This window comes from Austrofundulus limnaeus, unplaced genomic scaffold (genome assembly GCF_001266775.1).
Source record: "Austrofundulus limnaeus strain Quisiro unplaced genomic scaffold, Austrofundulus_limnaeus-1.0 Scaffold74, whole genome shotgun sequence".
In the NCBI taxonomy this organism is placed as follows: Eukaryota; Metazoa; Chordata; class Actinopteri; order Cyprinodontiformes; family Rivulidae; genus Austrofundulus; species Austrofundulus limnaeus.
In genome coordinates this window covers 428,768-444,836 of record NW_013952476.1, presented here as the reverse complement: position 1 = coordinate 444,836, position 16,069 = coordinate 428,768, and the positions used below count along the sequence as shown (strand labels likewise).

At 39.7% G+C, this 16,069-nt stretch overlaps 1 protein-coding gene across 2 annotated transcripts in view; it reads right to left on the bottom strand.

Moving 5' to 3' along the window:
• The window catches only part of vps13b (vacuolar protein sorting 13 homolog B), a 394,105-nt gene that overhangs the window by 106,925 nt on the left and 271,111 nt on the right, over positions 1-16,069 (bottom strand). For both annotated transcript variants that reach the window (XM_014010833.1, XM_014010832.1), the window contains exons 35-37: positions 7,009-7,350; positions 5,769-6,183; positions 5,492-5,629 (exon numbers count right to left, since the gene is read on the bottom strand). In XM_014010833.1, coding sequence (XP_013866287.1) covers positions 5,492-5,629; positions 5,769-6,183; positions 7,009-7,350 — 895 coding nt within the window. The remainder of the gene's footprint in view (positions 1-5,491; positions 5,630-5,768; positions 6,184-7,008; positions 7,351-16,069) is intronic.

The window sequence follows — 16,069 nt, the reverse complement described above, 5'->3', positions numbered from 1 at the left end:
CACACACACACACACACACACACACACACACACACACACACACACACACACACAATGCTCAGGAGTCTGTTATGTATTTCAGTGGAAGTGAGGCACACGGTCAAAAGGAAGCATGGCTGCAACAAAGAACTGAGCGAAAGATGGGAGGAATTTTCTGTGCAATGTAGCTTATCATTTCCACTTGACTTATCACCAGGAAACTTTCCAGTGGTGAAATAAAGGGCATAAATGCAGCTGTTCAGCTTCTTCTGTTCCCCTCCAACAGACCCCCCTCTCCCCACCTCTTTCCATCCATTCAACTTACAATTAAATTTCATTTTCTGCTTCTTTTATCTTCCATAACCTCTTTTAGTTTTCCTCGAGCTGCCACCTAATCAACCCTCCTGTAACCACATAAAGATGTCTCTGATCACCCAGTCAGGGCCGGTGCTGAGGCCCGAGCCTTGGCTGGCTCTCTGTACTCTGAGGCCTGGTTCTAATTACAGTCTGTCCTCCCTCCCACAGTTGCTTTCTGCCCCCGTCCAACCCAGCCAGCTCAGGAATGATGGTAACTGAACTTTATTACCTGTTTGACCCATACGCACTTCACCTGGATGGTAAGAGTAGTAGCTAACATGTTTAACTGTGCAGAAGCGCAGCTGGAATAATTTTTGTTTGGATTTATTTTTCTCATCTTGCTTGCATGAACCTACTCTTTTAGTTTATGCTCCTCTAACATCTTCCATAAATGGGCATTTTATTCAAACTCATTGTTTTTTGGCACTTGTCTGTAAACCTTACACTGCACCAGCTGCCCTCCAATCGCAGCCCGGATGACAAAATGGTTACCTCAAATAGTAAGGGCACAAATTGACCAAACATACAAAGGTACAACTTGGAAGTATAAACTGTTGTGGAGTTGTTTTTCTTTTCTTCTGCTTGTAAAACAGAAGCACAAATATGCAGTGGGGAAGATTTTGTGGAAAAACAAAAGACTGTGAGGTCTGTCTTTTACAAACTGAGCTGCAGATTTTTAATTAATGTACTTGAAGAAGTACAACAGTATCTCTGCTTTTAACGTGTCCTGGTTCGAGGAGGCCAGAATAAATATTATTAATAGGGATGTGTGAAGAGTGATAGAAAAAATGTGGTAGCACTTTTTAAATATTTTGCTGGGGTGTGTGCTTCTCCACACAGAAGTGTTTCCTTTGGATCATTTTGAGTCATAAAACAAATGACTATTTTAAGGTAGAGGCCATCAAGATCAAGCATGAGGCCTAAAGGTAGAGAGACGGTGTTCACGTATCTTTAAAGAACAAACTTTAATTTAAACAGGCTGTGGGGAATCGTACGTTGGCCCTTCTCAGTTGTCAGCCTCTATTAGCACTGGAGAAAGTAGAAGGCCAGGGTCTCTCACACACACACACACACACACACACACACACACACACACACACACACACACAGAAAACCCCTCNCACACACACACACACACACACACACACACACACACACACACACACACACACACACACACACACACACACGAGACTGAACCTCAGAGTGAACGCCTACCTCTCTAAAGTAGTGGGGGAGATCAAATATGCTTATTACCCAGGTTACTGTGCCTATTTGGAGAGGTCATCCATGACGCCGTCCCCACTCTGAACCTGGGTTTGGGTAAAAATGTGTGCGAGCRCTCAGCACCAACACTGTTTTCATTTCCACTGCACCTTTTGATTTCTCCTGCCGGCTTCACGCTTGACTCTTGACAGAAGAAAGCCTGTGTAAGGCACAGGTGGCAACATATCCAATTACACAGCGAAGGGCATACGTGTACGTCTGCGYTTGAAGAGGCCAAAAATTTGTTTTGCTGGTATCTGCTGAAATCTACGGTTACGAGATGTTCTGCACCCTATGACACATACCTCAGATGCCATCTGACTCAAATTAAAGAGGGTCTGGATTGTTCGGAGGGGCAAATGCTTGTATACAGTATCTGACAACATTTCTACAAACCCGTTGCTTGACAGGATCCAGGGACACAGGAGAGTAATGGTTCCAATTTGCTCTAGCTAATCTATCACCTTATGCTTCCCTTCAGAGAAAAGGCTGGTCTTTACTCTCAAGTGGTAGCAGTTACATCTTTGGATTTGCTAACAGACCCATTCAAAGGTAAGAACTGAGCAGGAGAAGTGATAGAAGGATTTATTTAACATAAATCAATTATTTTAATATGACAGATATCTCTGCATTTTTTGGGGAGGTCACCTCCTAATAAATGTCATTACAGAAAATCTAACTGCTCTTATACAAAACTTTTACTTTTAATACTTGAGTACAACAAATGTCAGTTACTTTAAGACTTTTACTCAAGTAATATTCATAAAGAAGACTAACTTTTACGAAAGTAATTTTTTGGTAAGATACTTATACTTTTACTAAAGTATCACTTTGTGGTACTTTATACAACACTGCATCTTAATGTCAGATTTTAAGTCTTTTTTTGTGTGAACGCCTGCTGGTGAAATCCTGACCTCCTTTAGCGCGCACACACACACACAAAGTCTGGCCTCTTTACCGCAGTTCTGTTAGCAGTGTTTAGAAATGTGCGTGTGTGTGTGTGTATGCGTGTGATGAGCTGCTGCTGCACGAGGGTCGATGCTGAAACCTCATCCTAGTTTGCAGTACACATGTTACAAGTGTTTCCCACTCAGCATCCTTGGGAAGAAAGCTTTAATATCGGGCGCCCCCATACTTTGATTGGTCTTGCAGAATAAATGCTGTTGAAATTGCGAGCATATTGTTGTAAACACACACCAAGATGTGGCCTCATGGCGGTCTGCTCTCCGTTTGCGCCTGGTTAAAATAAATCAAATGTGAAGCATTGTCGAATTAAAGCATAGCTGCCAAATGTGATAAATACACATCGCAACACACACAAGYAGACATTTGTAATGAGAGGGGACAGATGAACAGAATGCTGAACGCACTGTTTTTTTCTTAATCTTGTCTTCACTCATTGCACTCATTGTCCTCTTTTCTCCCTTCAGCAAAACATTCCTCAAAGCCTCTCACTAATGACTCCTAATTCTCCAGTTTATTTAAAAATGATCCCTGAAAGGTTCTTGTTTACCTAAACAATGCAATTAGTGCATTTAAAACAACAAAATCACAGTCAGCAAATGATTTCCACAGATCATCCTTTGTTCCCCTCATTCCATAAGAGGATAAGTACCTCCTCAATGACCAACAGTTGAACATGTGCGTGTGAATGTGTGTGTGTGTGTGAGTGACTAAGTGGCTGAGGGGATGAAGGAGAACCAGTAGCATATGTGGTCAACTTTTTGATATTTCCAGCAGAGCCTGACCTAAGGCATCTGAGCCTGGATCCAGTCTGAGTCATTTGGGAGTGTTAGTATGTGAGTGTATGCACAGAGAAAAAATATGAATGATTATTTCTCAAATTGTTCTACTGAGACAGGTCTGTTCTTTAACTATTTAAGAGGAAACACCTGATGTTCATTCTACAATATTAAATACTGCATTATATACTCATGAATCTGATGTAGCACAGAAACACTTGATGCGACTTCTTAGTGCATGCATAAATTAAAGTAAATAAATTATGTGAAGCTTATTAGTCAACACAATTATACAAATTTTCAATAAAAATTTAAATAAAAAGAGACGACGAGGACATTTACCATCAGTGCCGTATGTTATATCATATGTTATATGCAGAAGCAAATGTCTTGTCTTTGAAATGTGGATTTTTTCTAATGAAGTAAAACTGAACTTGTTTAGATCATATTGTACCTCAGTGTACACAGCTCACTTATGGTGGAATTATAAAAAAAAAACATCATCAAGGACTTTAGGTGGTTTAAAATATTTTTCATTATAGAAGCCCAGATGGACCAGTATCAGGGAAATGTTTCTGTCTGCTTGGGTCAGTACATTGACAGGCGTGTATATGTTTATCTGTCGACTCAGTGAATCTGATAATGGAGTCATTTTAACACTAATGTAGTATTCAGTGCCATATACTACACATCCAAACTTTGAAAACACTGGCATGATTGTCTCCGGAAAGGACAGGGTTGTTTTGTAATATGATTTTATTTTTTGTTGTTTGTTTTTTTATGTATTATGAACCATGTATCTGTAAATAAAGTAAATCAATCATAAAAACTCCTTTTTGTATAATGTAAGAAATAAGAAATTACCATGCATTTAATTTTATTTTTTTTGCTGTGACTCCATCTATTTTAAGCATAAAATGATCTTTATGACATGAAACAGGGAGGGGAATTTGCTGTCTTTTGAGAAATGTTGGGCTAAGAAAAATAAAAGCTTACTGGCATCATCTAACACACACAGTACATGAGGCTGTGTTGTATTGGGCTACACAGAGTGATGTTTGTGCAGATGGACAGAAACGTTGTCAATGAGAGAAAACATATGGAGCCGGGAAAACTAAGCTGTGTGCTTGWTGCTAAACTATTATCTATAACACCTGAGTTCACCTCGGAGCTCCTTCTGGTGTAAATGCACAGTATGCGTCCATGATTGTATACATGTGGAAGAAAGACAGCCTATATGTCAAAGTGTATCTATAGTTAACGTGACAGAGTGTATGAATCTGCAACATCTGGCCTGAGTTCAGGAAGCTGAAGGATGACCTGCTCCTACACACACTCTGCATGAAACCCTCACTGGGATAAAAAGGTTGCGCACACTAAGACTCAAAAGCCCACTCACACTTTTATTCATTACAGTTGTGTTTGGGCAGGATGTCAAACACACCCTAAGGTCAACAACCTCAACTTAAATCTGCTCATATGGATGTCATCTCAGTCTAAAAATAGCAAACCAAACTCTGTGAAAGCCAAATTTATTACACGCAAACACATGGACACTTGGCACATCGGAGTTAGTAGTGAGTGGCTCAAAGAGAAAAGCACATAACTGACTTCCTGGAGTAAACATCCACCGGAGCCTGGTGGAGCCCTGCCACCTTAATGAGCGTCATCATGTTGGGGAAGCTCAGAGAAGAGACAGCTGCTCCTCCTCATCAAAACGAGTCAGCTGAGGTAGTTTGGGGGATCTGATTAGGATGCTTTTCTAAAGGTTTTCAGGGTGTATATCCACTGGGAGGATACCCCAGGGCAGACCAGAACTCCCTGGAGACATTAAATATATCCTTTTTGGTCTTGGAAATGCTTTGGGAGCCCCAGGAGGAGAGGGAGAGAGTTGCTGAGGAGAAGGATGTTTGGGTTTCCTGTCTGGACCCGTTATCTCCGTAACAAGACCACAGATGAGTGGAATAAATGGGTGGAAGTTTTGGAGGTTGGAACAAAGTTTTCACATGTTTTATAGTCATTTGTTTGGGGGTGAAAAGGCTCCTGGTCTGAGAACAAGCAGTGTTTTTCATTTTACTAGTCAGTTTTTGTGTTGTATGATTTTCAGCATTTTGCAAAAGTTGCATTACTAATATTGTGAGTCCCACCTGGTCCATTGAGGAAATCTTTGATCTGGAAACAAAGCAGAGGTGGAGGAATCCCCGTTTTACCATCAACCTCTCCTGCTACTGTCTGCAGCCAAAACATGTTGTAGTCCAAAGATTCTGGCAGAGTCTTTCCAGGGTCTGGACAAAACCAAGCAGATACAAACTTTCAGGCTGTTCTTGTGCCCATCTAGRCATGTTTAAAACATTACAACAGTTTAATTTAACATCTAGACCAAAGCATTAACCCTAACAGAATACCCAGACAACATGCTCTCACCCAGGCACTTGTAGTCAGAAGCTACTCCTTTGAGGAACACATCAAAAACAGACAGCTCCATCCTCTGCTTCCGATGGTGGCAACTGAGCAGAACAGAAGGCTGCAGAACCTGCAGGTACAAGAGGGGTTCCAACAACTGGTCCCCAGCTCCTCGTCTCCCTGGTTGCCTCACAATGGTAACACCCAGAGCCTGGCGGGCCGAGGAACGGGTCGGAGTGGGAAGGCCATCAAGTGAGAGCAGGCTTCCTCTTATCAGCGGAGAAGCTGGCTGAGAGGTGTTGCTGTTCAGRATGTCCTCAGCAGTCAGACCAGCAAGTGAGCTCTGAGCAGCTGGGGTTAGGTCAGAGGTTGGCGAGGTTGAAGGTGGAGGAGACTCGGACGTGATTTCGAGATGGTTGAGGACACTCTTTCCCACCTGAACCAGACATAAAATAAYCATTTAGCACTGCCTTGGTCAAAATAAAGATGTGACATACAGTATAATCACAGTCAAGTCTAGGGTTGGGCAATATTGACAAAAAAGTTAAATACGAGTGAGGCATTTAGCCAATAATATGATGGTTAATAGATGACAATTGTACTTGTTTTTGACTCTAAATCAATAAACCTGTGTTCAAAAATTGCACTTATAAATCATCAGTCAAAATAACTTCATTTTAACAGCCACACCCAATGTTGTTGCTCGAAAGGGACAGATCGACAGAGTGCATTGTTAATTCTCAGCTGAGCAGATTTGTTTCCACCATTCACTGGAAGAGTTTGTTGCCAACTTTGTTGCATTGGTCCACGTTCTCTGTCTGTCCTCCTACTCTGGTTTAAGGCAGTGTTTCAGGTGATTAAACAAGTTTGGAGTGCTAGCATTGAATTAGCTTCACATTGGTGTTAGCTCTGCATTGGCCTAATTTCCCTCTGGGATCAATAAAGTATATTTGAATTGAATTAATGTTAGCTCCTTGTTAGCATTAGCTTTGCCTTAATGATGGCTCCACATTAGTGTTAGCTCTGCCTTAACTTTAACTCCACATTAGTTTTAGCTCCGCCTTAATGTTAACTCCACGTTAGTGTTAGATCAGAGTTGTTAGCTCCACTTTAGCATTAGCTGCACGCCACAGTGACTTATATGTCATTAATCGCAATAATCGTAAAGTGCCAAATATTAATTTGTGTCAGTTGTTCTGATGATTAATTGTACACAGTATGATTTTGCCCAACTCTAATAGTTCAGTAGCTTTTTATTCACCTTATCCCCAGGTTCTTTCCTTTCTGGTGTATTGGGTATATCAGTCAGTGTCGTTAGAGACTTAGAAGTACTAGAGCAAGCATAAGTCATAACAGACAGTTTACTGGCAGTGAGAAAAATGTCAAAAGGGATGAAGCTGAGGTTCTTTGTAATGGTGGACTTTTGTGAGGGTCTAGCAATGCAGTGGTGGCTGGCTCCACTCTGCTGCTCTATTTGGACAATCCTGATGCGGGCACTGTCACTGCCAAAGCCACTGTCCTGTCCGGTCACGCTGTGCCGTGATGAAGAGTCACCGACGGTTGAAGGGTCTTGATGGCCACGCTTTTGTTCTTGTCGACGTGCCTGGACACAGAAACATGGGAAGGTAAAGCCATATCAACAAAAATGCAGATTTTCTACAACACAGTTTGAGAAATGGCAAAGATAGAGCTATCTAAAATTCATATGAAGGTAAATAGTTTTGAATGGTCAACAAAACTACAAAAGCTCTATTTGAAGTGCACGTGTTTTTATAGGGTGAAAAAGAAATACATATCGGTTTGTCTGGTAAATTATGAACAGTATTAATTGTCCCTTTTTTATGTAGCATCAATTGAAAAAAACAAACAAACAAATTAATCAATGCAATGAAGTAAATGTTGTATACTTTAGTGTGTATTTTTAAAACAAAGCAACATAAAAGTGATGACCTCTAACGCATTTTTTAAATCTGTTGCTCTGTCTATATAAACTTTGCACAAAAAGTAAGACAATTAGCATTTAGTGGATCATTTCTTCGTTGTAACAATTCTTCTTGGCAATAAATCTTATACTGTTGGAAAATCTGTTAATTTTCCACATGAAAAAAAAAAAAAGCCAAACAGCTTCTGGTACCMCAGGTGCTGCCAATCAGGTGCCTGCTATAAGATTTATTGCCAATAAGCATTGTTACAACAAAGAAATAATCTACCAAACAATAATTTACCTAATTTATGAGTTGAGTTGATAAAAAACTGAAAGTATGAAGAGAAAATATCTACACTAAAAAAATTAGACAAACTTTAGTCAACAGCTTCTTCAGCTTTCTTTTTGCTTCTCTTCTATAAAGTTCAGACTGGTGAAGAATCTGAGCCACAGTTACTCTCTTTATTCTCCTTCTAATTTACATTAGTCAATAAAGATCAATGTGCATGATTGTCTATTTCTTTATAGTTGGTCTTTGACAGACCAAGAACACTTTCATGATACAACTCATTTATCCGTCTTGATTGTCTCTTTGTGGCCCTGTAATTAGGGATGTCCTGATCAGATTCTCAGTATCGGTGGCAGATATGGCCATTTTCTGAAAATCGGGTAGAATCGGATTTAGTCAAGTTATCGGGCCAATCCAGTTTTCGCGACAGTTTTCAGCATCATCATGCTTTACAACTATCGTTAAGAAGTCAAGACGCACAGAAGTATGCAACCATGTCCACAGTGTGGGAACACTTTTCAATGGAAAACAATGATGCTGAAACTGCATCTTGCAAAATCTGCAAACTGGATATTTCTCATGGTGGGAACAGCAGGGCTTGCTTTAATATTACCAACCTTGTTACTTGGAAAGAAATACAAAAATAAAACTATCAGATCGGTATTGGAAAGAATAATCATTAAAAAAAATCGGATTGTATCGGGAGCCAAAAAATCTGGATTGGGACATCCCTACCTGTAAAGAACTGGCAACCTGTCCAGGACAAACTTTGCCCCATACCCAATGACCACTGGAAAGTCCTGTTAATGTCCTGTCACACTATGATGTTTTAGACAACTTAAACAAAYTTGTGAATGTTTTATCCAACACTGAGGATGACTATGTTGAAGATGAAATAAAAAAAATCTACTGGGAGGTTCTTTTGGACATACACAATCAAATATATAACCTATGAGAGTAATTTAGTAGGAACAAGTGAGCCTAGAGAAAAGATGGATTGATGGATAAAAGTGAATGTAAAAATAAAAAAAGTATTTTTCCTTCCACAGAGACAAAAAACAAACACTCATACACAAATTCACTAAAGAAGAAGAACAGGGTACAGCCACAGAGACATAAAAGACATGCCCCGGGACTTTTTCTGTGGTTGAAAAATCCTTTTGCATTTCTTGCAATATTGGAAATGTCTTCAAAAAAGGGGCTTCACCCCAGTAAATTAAATTGTTTTGAGCAGTGACTGTGGTATTGTGTTTAAAGCAGCTGAGATTTTATGCTCGATTCCAGCAAACGGATGTCGGTTCCAGTTGTTGCGTCAATAAAAAGCTTTCAGTGACAGATGATATAAATCATGATATAAATCAACGTGAGTAGGTTTTTGGGTTTTGAGCGACAAAGAAAACAGGCATCTTTATTCTGCTACCAAGGCATGCCATCTTCAAAGCTATAAAGAAGCCACCAGTGGCTCTGATGGAACAGGACTGGAAAAAATATTAAAAAGCTGCCTAAAAAATAATAAATTACCCATCATGACTAAACAGGAATATAAAAAAAATACACACAAGATTTAGTCAAAAATTACTCCCAAATGCACTAAAATATACTGAAGATGCTGAGAAAACACATCGTAAAAACCTGATTAAACAAATGTGTCTGGTTTTCCACTCCTATTGTCAAGTAGACTAAGAACGACAAAGAAAAAGTACATACAGTATACAAAAACAAGGATGTTCTGGTTTATATGATGAAACTAAAATAAATAAATAAAATAAATTCATCTACAGTTGCATTCTTGTCAGGTAGAGTGCAGCAGAAAATCTTGTACCTATTAATTCAGTGTTGTTCCAGAATTTTTGAGGCGTATCCCCATGGTTCCTTAATCATGGTAATGGATGCTGTGTCAGTTTCAATTAACTACTGCTGTCTCTGAGGCGTGATTTTGATGAATTGCAAAGTACAGGACACAGACCAAAGGTGTGTCCCAGGCTATCCCACCCTCATCTACAACTCCATCCAGCATATGGTTACTATTACAGCATATATTCTCAGCTGCCCCTTTTCTTTCTCCGCATCACTCCCTCCCCTCCCACTCAAAGTGAATGTTAAATGTATATTATTGCTGTGGTGGAGATAGTGTTTCAAGACCTCCAGGCAAATACTAAACCAACTGGCAGCACATTAGACAGAATATTTGACTTATTAGATATTTCCTATTCAAAACAGTGTCATCAAAGGCCAAGAACAAGTCATATAAAACACAGCAGCGTGCCTGCCTGCTCTGTTCTGCTCAGCCATGCTCATGTTGGGCTTCCATAAGATCGACCAGGCCATATCCATCTCCCTTCCCTGCAATAATGAGGACAGGATGTGTGCACTTCTTTTCTGCAGAAATGTAAGATTTTCCGAGCAACAGAGAAGGGAGGAAAGGCAGAAAGGGCCTGGACCTCTCACCATGTGTGTTGTGTTACGTGAGTGAAAGTATTGAGGTAAGGAGGTATTGCAGAAGGTATTCAGCAAAGGCAAAACTTCCACTTTAAAGTGCACGCCATATTGGAAAGAACAATTAGGCTGCACAGCAGCAGAGGAAAAAGCCAAACACTCTTTATTCTTCTGTCCCTTCCCAAGCTCGGGCTGAACACATGCATTTTTACAGAAAGCAGAGTCCCCCATGTTCTCTCACCACCACTGCTTAGAGAGTGCCCCCTAAGCAGATTCTTGGTTTAAATTTAGTTCTGCTTACATGTAAAATAACAGAAGTCTGAGTTAGGGGCACACAGAGACAATGAGAAAATATGCCCCAGCGCAGTGTTCATTCAGTTTAAATAAACAAACACAATTAGCAAAGTCAAAAACACGCACACAAACACAGTAAGTTGTTTGTCTTTGCAGGATTTAATAAGAGCTTTGATCAGACATTCAAAGCACACAACTGGCTTCTGTCTTCAGTTTTGAGGCTTTACTGTGTTTTCATGGTTTTGTTAGGGGGAAAAATAGGAACTGTTTATATCTGAAAATATATAGTATAGTTTGTAGTCTGTATGCATGGACATTATGCCAATTTATTCACTGAGTCACAGCAATAAATTTCGACTGCAAACACGAGCTGTAGCAACAAGCTTGTTCCCAGCTGAAAGCTCTCTTCCAACCATTGCTTTATATTGTATTATATAATGGCTACACTGCAACACTGTTCCCAGGTCCAAATGCAATTTCACTCTGGACTTAGTTGATCACGATCACGAACCCCCAAAGATAGAGAGACAGACTCGCACACACCACACCCCCAAGCCAATCATGAGGTCATTCCCTCAGAGTCTCCAGGCAGAACATTCTGGAAAATGGAGAACAATCCCCAAAGTGTGAAAACCAAGAGTCTCCCAAGTGCCAATCATATCAGAGCGCATCTGTACAACTTCTGACCCCAGTTTTGTCAGTGTAAGTCAGGACAGCTTGACTGGAGGAAGGCTAACACTCAGAAGCAAAAGTCACATCATCCAAATGCCACCCGTTTACAGCGTTGGCCGGCTTGTCAAACATGACAACATAGCTTTTACGTCTAAAAACCACACGTGATTGATTGTTTCCAGATGAATGAAAAGTGGGTTGCAATTTAGGTTTAGAGATCAGGGAAAATGGAAATCTAAATGTTTGAGCATGGAAGTCCATTGGCAGTTGACAGGAAATGATGGAAAAAAAGCAGTGTAACAAAATACACATTTAACAGCTACATACTTTCCTGATTCCAGTCAAGTTACATAAACTCAAATATACAAGAAAATGCTGAATGAAACACAAACAAGTGGGATCTCAGTAGGAGATGACGACGACAGTGCTAATTTTAGGAAAAATGTTAATTCGGCAATGCAGTGTTGAGTTAAAGAGGTCACCAATGTGACACGAATGCAGAACAAGAAACCACTACAAAAAAAACGTTTAAGTCTTTAAATCGATTAAAAATTAACAGAATTGTGTTTATGTCTTTGTTTACTAAAAACAGAGCAGAATGGATGTTTATAGCTCAAGTGGAAGCATTTTTGAGAAACATATTGATGTGAAAAAGGAAAATGTTTCATCAGTGCCAGGTAAGCGCAGTGGAGACGGTAGTCAGTAAGGTTTAATCAAGTAATTGTCGTGTATTTCTTGCAGAAAAGTGTTTAATGCTGTTCCCATGTTCTCTTGTAACTCCAGGAGAATTGCCATTGAAAAGAATAGGAAGTCATTACTAAATCTTTTTGACAGCACTATACAGTTGAGCTACCTACTTGCAGGACGCTTGTATGGAAATAAACGTTTGTATCTTGACTACATCAAAGTTTATAGATTAAGCCCCTGCTGTGACATGCACTTTTGTTTTCCAGAACCATAAAGTTGAAAGCGGGCCTCTGTGCTTTTGTATTAATAAAAGAAAGCCGCAAAGCAGCAATACCTCATCCTAATCAAAAATAATAACAATACTTAACCAAATGTCACAATGAACGTAATTCTTTCTCTCATTTTCTTGTGGAAGAAAGAGAGGGAAGACATTTATAATATGAAGTCACTGGTTTGTATGCCACAACAGCAGTCACAAAGCACAAGAGCCCATCAAAGGCAGCCACTTAATACATTGAACTTTGTTTCTGTAACAAAAGCAACCTGCTATGCACTTCAACTGAACCACAACAAAGACGCAGTGGAAGGTCACGAACCCCGAGGCTGCAAATGAATGCAGAGTGTTTCAGTATGACAGTCGACCGTACTTTAAAAAGTGTTCTCCAAAGCTCAGAGCAGTGGAGTCATTTCAATTAACTCGCTGTGACGCTGATGGCTGGTGGGTTTACTCTTCAGTGTTTAATCGGGTTTCTCCAAAGAGCAAAAACAAAAAGTACATGATCCGTCTTTACAAGGACCATTGTGGTTCCAAGTCCATCTATTTGTAAAGAGAGAATGTGGATGAAGTAAAGTCGTTTTGTGTGCCGTGTTGTGTATTGAGGGAACCAAACGTTGAGATAACATTTGTGGGAATGATATTGAGCATCCACACTTAAGATGATCCATTTTTCTTCTGTACATTTTTCAGTATCTCACCTGTTCCACATAATTTGCGCAATTTCAACAAATCCTTTCAAAACTTTCAACTCATTTATGCCAAGACTGCTGTGACTTTTGGCATTTCAGCAACTTACACTTTTTTTTAAAGGATTTAACTTTTTCAGCCATTTTTTCTCATTGAAAAAGAATGGTGTTATGATTATGTATATTATTTCACAGTCTGCCCCTGCCTGCTCTTCTCACCTCTGCTCATTGCCAGATTCTCATCAGCCTTGCCTGTGATTATCCAGCGTTCTGTCCCCATGCCTCGTTCTTGTCCTGTGTCCTCGACCTCGTTCATGCCCACCGGTTTTTTGACTCCTGCCTCTGGTCCTCTTGGTTTTGTCCTGCCATCTACTCTCATGGTAATAACCCTTGTTCTGGTTTTTTGGCTCACGTCTCTGGTTTCTCCCCTGAACGGTACTTCACTCCTTCGGACTTCCTGGAAAACGACCCACGCCTGTCTCACGGAAACAAGAACCTTGCCTCCTCCCTCAAACTCAGATTTGCACTTCGGATTCTTGTGTATGAACCTTGCCTGCCCAACGACACATTCTCAGTCTCTTGGATCCCACCCGAAAACACAAACAGTGACGTCACCGCCTCGCTCCGGAACCAAAGCAACTCTGTCAGTGTTTCTTCACGGACTCATTCAGCGAAGGACAGGTTAGTGGCTTTGGTTAACGTTTATTTCATTTACCAGTCTTGTCCCACCACTAATCCTGTCTCTCTATGTCCAGAACTGACTGACCCGGATCTGCTGCTAAAYCAAAGAAACGTTAAGTTTGTGTTCAACTATAATAAATGGTTAAATCTTCCTTTGTGGTCCGGCCTTTTATCAGAGCTCAATTATAACCTCATTACAAATGGAGTTGTCTTCAACATCCCTAAATCCCTTCAAAATATTTATAAATCATTGCTGCATTTTTTACCTTTAGTTCTGCTCTGCTTTTGCTTCAACTTTTTCATGCTAATTTTAGCTGCCTTTAACGTCCTTTGTAGCCAATTTTAGCTTTTTTAATCATCTCCATGCTTATAACAACTTATCAATGCTAAGTTCAGCTTTTTATGCTTTAAGTTGCTTSTGTTCATTTCAGCATTTTTCTGCATTTTTTTAGGGCGGCGGTGGCTGCGTGGTTAGAAGAGTCGTCCTCACCTGGCTAATGAGTTGGCGGTTCAATTCCCCACTATTCAGTCACATGTTGAAGTGTCCTTGGGCAACCGAACCCCCGCTGTCTCTGATGTGTGTCCCATCAGTAGCCACGTTTCCAACCAATTTTAATGTGCATTTTAAGCAAACTTTTAAAATGTCGCAAAAAAAGAAATGTGCATTAAATATGTTTCCATCAGTTGGCTTGAAGCGAAACAACCAGGCTGCACAACCTGTAATTATGTCAGATACTGATGTTACATATGGCTGTTGTAAACAGGAAGTTAAGTCGCAAACTTACAGGGATACACATTTTGGGACAATGGAGAGAAGTTATCAGGAATGTGTTGCTACTATCGGGAAAGTTGTAATTATTCTGTCATATCAACTAGTACTGATGACGTTACATGCTGTCTGGAGACGTAGAAAAAGAAATGCAATTCTCTTCACATTACGGGAATACATGAGATGACATCGACAGTGGGAGGAGGGTGCAGCTGCAGCAGCCGCTACAATTATTGGAGAGTGGGAACAGCTGATCGAGGTAAATGTTCATATCATCAGAACTTATTCTGCATATCTCCCGTTTTGAGCATCAACTGTTCTTTGGAAAATACAAAAATCACCTCAAACAAGTGTAAAGACTTTAGCAAAATTGAGGAAGTTTTGCAAATTTTGTCGTTTTCATCCACCTTTTCTAGTGCAATACTTCAAAGTGCACATAAAAACAATGAAAACACGGCTAGTGAATGAATGCAAACTGAGCACTGATTAGTCTCTACAAAATGATTTATGTAGATTAGTTTTATAGAAAGATAAGTAGAGTGGTGTGTGAATAGTTAAATGAGAGCAAAGGCTGTAAAGAGCTTTGAGTATYGTGGTTGGATCAAAAGACTACATAAATACTGTCCATTTACCATTTACTTTTTGTAGCTGCTTTGCAGATATTTTCAGCTAATTTTAGATTTTTTTCATCTAAATTAGGGGTGTCAAATCTATTTTTACTGAGGGCCACATGAGCGTTGTGGTGTCCCTCAAAGGATCAGTAGTAATTGACTTGAATGTTTCCTGTTTAACTTTGACTAAACAAAAATCGTCATGTTCCTCTTCTCATTGCTATGGTTGAGCACCGCTAACACTGACTGAGCTCTACGTGGTTTTTCCTGCATAGAAACAGTGTTTTAACAAATCCTTTCATAAACACTGTAAAGTACTACATGTATGACTGACTAAATCTGAAATACAGAAATACTATTATAATTAAGTTATACTCACTGTTGAGGTGTGGTAGGGATTGAACTCTGAACTCTCCCACACATGCATTATGGGAGATGTAGTTTATGGTCAGTGCTGGCTTTAAAGAAGCTTATTTTGAGACATTAATACAAAGGTGTTCAACTAAATTTCTCAGCTGGCCACAGTTGCAGCTCAGGGATAGAACATGCAATATTATCCTTCACCTTTTAAATGTGTTTATTTTGTTATATTGAATTATAAATTCAATGTTTACCATTTATATAAAAATATATTCATATTTAAATACATGAAATTTTTTTTTTTTTTTTTTTTGGCAGGCCGAACGGAAGTCACCCATGGGGAGCTTTTGGCCCTGCAGGCCTTGAATTTGACAAGCGATCTAAATCAACCTTTATGTGCACATTTCCTCTTTTATACTGCTTAATTCAGCAAATGTGTGCTTTTTCATCTTTGCGCTAATTTAAAGCTACTTTTTAGCTATTGTTCTGATAATTTTGGATGCTTTAGCTATTTTACAACAAATTACAATTTTTTTGTACTTTTTTCCAGTTTTTTTACTCTGTTCACCATCTGTTAATTTCAACATCATGCCTTCTACTGCTTTTTTCTTTTTTCCCCCCTTTCAGCAAAAGTCA